The sequence below is a fragment of the Dioscorea cayenensis genome, chromosome 3 (genome assembly GCF_009730915.1).
Source record: "Dioscorea cayenensis subsp. rotundata cultivar TDr96_F1 chromosome 3, TDr96_F1_v2_PseudoChromosome.rev07_lg8_w22 25.fasta, whole genome shotgun sequence".
Lineage (NCBI taxonomy): Eukaryota > Viridiplantae > Streptophyta > Magnoliopsida > Dioscoreales > Dioscoreaceae > Dioscorea > Dioscorea cayenensis.
In genome coordinates, this window is record NC_052473.1 from 14,912,668 (window position 1) to 14,918,667 (window position 6,000).

The 6,000-nt window shown below is 33.6% G+C and overlaps 1 protein-coding gene across 2 annotated transcripts in view; it reads right to left on the minus strand.

Annotated features, from left to right (window-relative positions):
• Nucleotides 1–5,595, minus strand: part of LOC120252919 (DExH-box ATP-dependent RNA helicase DExH15 chloroplastic) — a 44,765-nt gene extending 39,170 nt beyond the window's left edge. For both annotated transcript variants that reach the window (XM_039261126.1, XM_039261118.1), the window contains exons 1-3: nt 5,034–5,595; nt 1,586–1,761; nt 634–747 (exon numbers count right to left, since the gene is read on the minus strand). In XM_039261126.1, the coding sequence (XP_039117060.1) occupies nt 634–747; nt 1,586–1,761; nt 5,034–5,507 (764 nt within the window). In that variant the 5' untranslated portion in view covers nt 5,508–5,595. The remainder of the gene's footprint in view (nt 1–633; nt 748–1,585; nt 1,762–5,033) is intronic.
• Nucleotides 5,596–6,000: the final 405 nt, after the last annotated feature.

Genomic DNA, 6,000 nt, shown 5'->3' on the forward strand with positions numbered 1-6,000 from the left:
TTCTACAATGGCCCTTAACATGACTCTTTGGATCATGACTTGAAAATAAAATAAAATAAAAAATTATCCGACCCATCAATAGCTTGCACCAGAAAACCATCCAGAACATCACATACCTAGTAATATTTCAATCTAACTAGCGAAGCTATCATTGAGAATGTACACTTGATCTCCTTATTGGAGATCTACTGCAAAGCAGCATTCCTTTAGAGACATAGTATGTTCTTCTAGAAGAAGAAAAAAACAACATAGTAGATTCACTACAATGGCAGAATTTACAATTAGGCTAATTTCATCTTTTTATTCCTATGGTAACGCTTTTTGCAAATTTCTAGCATTAAAATATTTTTCTAAACTCAGTTTGTCAATAATAAAGGAAAATATGTTTATGTCTTGCTTTTTGGTTACCATTCAATTGGTTAAAGTAAAAAAGTTGATAAGAGTTTCCAGTTCACTCTTAACATACAGTTGATAAATTAGTAAAACCTCATCTAATGTACAAAGGAAGTTTATACCACATATATAAGTTAGCTGTGAATGCTCTCTAGGCATTTATCATAATATGAAATAGACAGACATTTGTTCAAGGGTTATACACTTAGACCTTAACAGAAGTTGCACAAGGACAATTACCTTTGGTACAACATGTTGCGCAGTATCTCAGTTGTCATGATTAGCACATGGGCATCTTTGTTGACAGCAGAATCTCCAGTTAGAAGGCCAACGTTAGTTTCACCAAATGTCTTTCTAGGGGCAATTATAAAAAAATTGAGTAAAAAATCAGTTAATATATCAAAGTTGCATTGAAGAAATTATAAACTTCCACATGTAGATTATGCACAGAGTAAATAAAGTGCAAGCATTTCAAGAATCCAATCCAAGAAAGTATATGGTGTCACACACATCTTTAATAAAGTTAAACTTCAAACTATGCTTTACCGATCAAAGTAACACAAAATAGCATCAAGCTGTGGTGTTTATCTTTTGAGAACAAAGGTCTGTATGCAAGAAAGACATAAAGCAAGGGATAAGAAATAGCGAACATCAACAACATAGAAAGAGGAGAAGGAAAAACAAAACTGTGAGCTGAAAATAGCAGGGTTCCCAATGGGCATTACTATCATTTTGGTTTGTTGAAAGAATACGCCCTGCATATAGCAATACTGAAGAAACAGTTCCAATTCATAGACTGCTCATCATTTTTAGCCACATTTCAATAGCTCTACTGAGCTATCTATAGGTCCACGATATTTGCATAACATAATTGTTATGCTGAGGTTACTTGAAGAAACAATGGTTGATCTCTAGTCTATAAACAAACAGAAATAAGATCAAACATGATTCATGACAAAAAGTTGAACAAGGCACACATCGACAACAAAAAATATAATGAGAAAGCCCAATATGGCAGCCAGTCAGGATCAAGCAGATAACAAATAGGAAATAATCTATGTTCAGAGAAATTGTAAAGGATTCATCAGGAAAAACAGATTAGAAAATTCATATTTCATCAGCGCTGACAGCCAGTCAGCGCTGATGCATGCAACATACTTCAAGAAAATCATTGATCAATGAGTGTATATACCGAAAATCACGAAACTTTTGATTCGACAAAGCCTTCAACGGGGTTGTGTAAAAAAGTCTTCTTCCCCTTGCAATGGTTGCAAGTGCTGCAGCTTCAGCAATCAATGTCTTCCCACTGCTTGTTGGTGCAGAAACGACAACTGATGAACCTCTCAAGAATGCTTGGATTGCCAATCGCTAGATATAAGATGATTTCTTGTGATATTAGTAATGCTAGACATTATTTATATTAAAAATAAAGAAGAAAAATTTGTGGATTACATAGTTCAAAAGTAAGTAACATCATCAAGCATCTTTTTCTTTCAAATGAAGGATGGAAAAAAAAATTTTGACAATGTTTCCAAGAAAATTTTGCTTTTTTTTCTTTTTGTTCATTTGTTATCTACAATAAATTTTCAAAACACAACGAAAATACATAAAATTATTATGGAAGGCTAGTTTAACTAATGATATCATTTTACCAATTTTATTACTTAACAATAATTATCATATTTAGCTTAACAAGTGTTTTTGTGCATGCATCTGATGCCTTCAAAAAACTCAATATATCAAGCAATCAGTCAAAAAAATAAATAAATAAATAAATAAACATTGATTATGACTATAAAACTGCATTTAAATCTTGCATGCAATAGTAGTTCTATCAAAGTAACAAATTTTTAGATGTCTTCTTTTGTCCTCTAGACACATCACCATCCTTTCAAACATATGTGCTTAACATGGTTGAAAACGCCATGGACATCACATCTCCCCATGAGCAAATAGCAAAACTAGGCAACCATTCTTATTTCAACAAGACTCTAAATATAGAACATGACAACAAAATCCATGTGTCTAATGATATCTCTTTAGAGTCCTAAGTTTAGAAGTTTAGAAACGCCAATGGAGTGGTGTTACTTAAAGAGGATGCTCTGCCTATCAGCTTATAAGCAGAGGATTCCTACACTCATTCAAGGCACAAAACAGCAGTGAGGCAGTAGAAAGAAAAGGTTAGAACCCTAGACGAAGACAGTATCTTTTAAGGGTGTGTTCAATTGGAGGAATTTGGAGTACCATGATCTCCATTGTCAAGCTACAACAAACCAAGAACCTAAACTGATGTAAAATTAAAAGTCTTCCAAGGTCATTTTGTACCATATGATGCTGGAAGCTTCCCCAACAAACACAAGCACTTTAGTTATTGGAAAAAAAGTAAAAACTTTTAGGACATTTCTTTTGATTGCATCTGATCATCCAATGTTCCAAACAAAACATAAGTAAAGGATATGATGATAAAGAGAAAATCTCTCGTTCACTCAGAAGCCAATAAGAAAGTGGCAAGAAAAAAAAATACAACCAATATCCTCTCATATAAGCTTGGTCATTCAAATAGGTAAAATAATGCATATCTGATTTTATTGCAAGAATGACCCGATTTCTTTTGCCTTCAGATTTTCGACAATGCTGCCTCTTGGAAAGCATTCATATATTCCTCATATTTAACACTTCCTATATCAGTCCTTAGTGCTCCTTTTCCATCTTTAACATGTAAATTGTGCCATGGAAGCAGTATAATTCCCACGTCAACTCTTTTATAGTTCTTAAATATTCCAATATAAAAAAAATGAAAGATCATCCATTGACTGACTACTTCAAAACAGAGTCTAAGTGGTTGTACATTGAATCAATAATAGAATTATGGTCCACATGTGCAGGCAACACCATCTCAAAGTAAGAAACTACAAGCCTCTGTATTTAAACAGCATCCACTTTGTTTGACGCATTATAGAATATAACTATAAATTCATGTGCACTGGTTTAAAACTCTAAATTCAAGCGAAGATCCAAGATCAAAGTTGAATCTTTGTTTTTTGGTTAAAGCCACTAAAGAATGTGCTCCCACACTTTCAGAACAAACAAATCTTTTTGTGTGACATTTAAGTCATACCTTCTGCAACTGGCAAATATAATATTTAAACTAATTACTTATGCTTTGGTCTATTCATCTTTCATTGGACATATTAATCAATAGAGCTCTCCTCTCACAAAGGGTCTTTCAATGATCTTTCCATAGCTTGTCCTAGAGCACAGTAACTTACATCCTTACCCTAGTGTTAACCTACTGCTTCAAATGCAACAATCTCATTAAATGATAAAAAATTGTTGCTAATGTAAAAGAAGTTAGGTTTAAACAGGCTGTGAGGTTTTAGTATAAAGGATAAGGCATTAGTACGGTTCTATGAAGAAATTGTCTAAAGTTACTTATACACCGAAGTAATAACTCCACAAAGAAAACCACGTACCATCCATTGTGATAAGAATGCATTATCACCAATAAAGTTGTTGTTAAACTATAACTAAAAAGCAGCCTAAGTGCCACCTATACCATATAAGATATGCAACCACTACCATATTTAATAAAGAAACAACAAAATGTACATCAAAAATGGCAATGTTCATGCCAATATCAAACAAAAATTTTAGAGAACAAAAATAAAGTAATCAAAAAGGATTTACAATGCCATCAATAGCAAGTTTGAATTTGGAGCTTTAAAAACATAAAAGTTAACTTGAGCAGTACATTCACAACTTTAAAATAATTTTCTTTTTATCAAGGAGAAATAATTAAACCTCCCAAAAACATAAGACTCATAAAAGGACCAGAACAATGTAAAAGCGAGAACCATCTCACTCAGTTTTGAGGGAGAACTTCCTATTTTGATCCTTGGCTTCTCCAAGAGAAAAATGTTAATGCTCCAAGTTATAATCAATTTCCCTCATCCTATTTCTCTAACTAACCCTCACATCCCATTCTTGTCTCCATCACTGACATGTTTTGTTATTTCAAGACCCTAAAAATTAAAAAAAACAAAACAAAACATAAATCCTAATTTTCTAAAGTTTCAGTAAATTAGATAAAGTCTGTTTGTTTGTGCTCTTTTTCTGCTTTGTCTAAATCAAACTAATGAAAAAAAAGGAATTGCAAGAAGCCTTCATAGAATTTTAGAAATTCAAACCACAATCTACACTTGTTTTCATTATACCTAAATGTGATCAGATTCAGAGGCTCTGGTTTCTCTAAAAACAACCCAGATTTTCCTATGCTTCTGGATGCAGGCAAATTTTGAGGATTTTAATGTGAACATAAACATGTTCCAAAGTAATAAGTTCCCCCAATTATTCTATTTGCCATGCATATCAGTCCATGAACCTGTGGTTAACTTTGTATATTTCCATGTAAAAAAGGAATTATAAGCATCCAGACCTATTACAACAGAGAATTAGCTATCTATGATAATAGAACCAAGCACAATAGTAAAACGAAACACTTTCTAACAAAAGGAGGTTACTACACCACATTCACAAAACATCAACATTAAAGCATGATATCTTTATCTTTATCTTTATCTTTATCTATCCTCAGTATGAGAGCCAAGAACCAATAAAACAAATCAAGCGAGAAGACAAACCTGAAACTTATCAATTGAAAAATCATAAATGCTAGCAAGCTCAGCAAAATCAATGATATCTTCACCAAATTCTCGGACATCAGAAAGAAACCTCTGAACTCTTTGCCACTTGTGCTCCTCAAACCTAGAAAAGGCGTCCGCCGAGGGCTGAAAAACATCTTCCTCTCTTTCTTCCTCCTCATCCGAAACTCCAACTAACAGCACCTCATCGTAGTCTTCAGCCGCGTCGTCCTTCTCTCGCTCTTCTTCCTCATCCTCCTCTTCAGTGTCGGAGAACTGCTTCTCCGTAGGAAAAGTGGCGTGCAGGGGAATGCGAGAGCGAGAAATAATGCGAGGACATCTGAAAATGGAAACGAGATTAGGGCTTGGGGAGGAAAGCTTGGGAAGGAGGAAGCTGATGGGAGGAGGGAATCGGAATGGGAGAGAAGGAGAGCTTGAGGTTTGCATGGGGGAAGAGAGATGATGCAGGTTCATGGAGATCTTTGGAGGGCGCAGTTCTCTTATCTTGCTCGAATTTGGTTGGACCAGCAACGTGGTCTGCTTAAAACAAGGAAATTTTTAAACATTGGTGACAAGAGAGTTTGGTTGATGAAAAATTGTTTCAAAGTCAACCTAGTGGAGATCAAGAGTCAGGGTCATTGAACTGGAGTTAAATTAGGGTCAATGACAAAATATAAAAATTATATGTTATAATAATTAATATTATAAACTATTATTTAAAATATAATTATAATAATATTTTAAAAAAATTAGTTAATTTGATATTTAAATTTATACCGTATTATGGTATTATGTGCAAATAAATACATATTAATCAAAATAAAGTTATCAAAAATATATATTCAATAAAGGGAAGCTAGCAACCGTCAAACTAGACTATCCTTTCTTTTCTTCTGCCTTGGCTAAGAACCTAGCGTGCAAAACTTTATGTTTTCAACATCTTCAAAGTAGATATATCTACAAACAA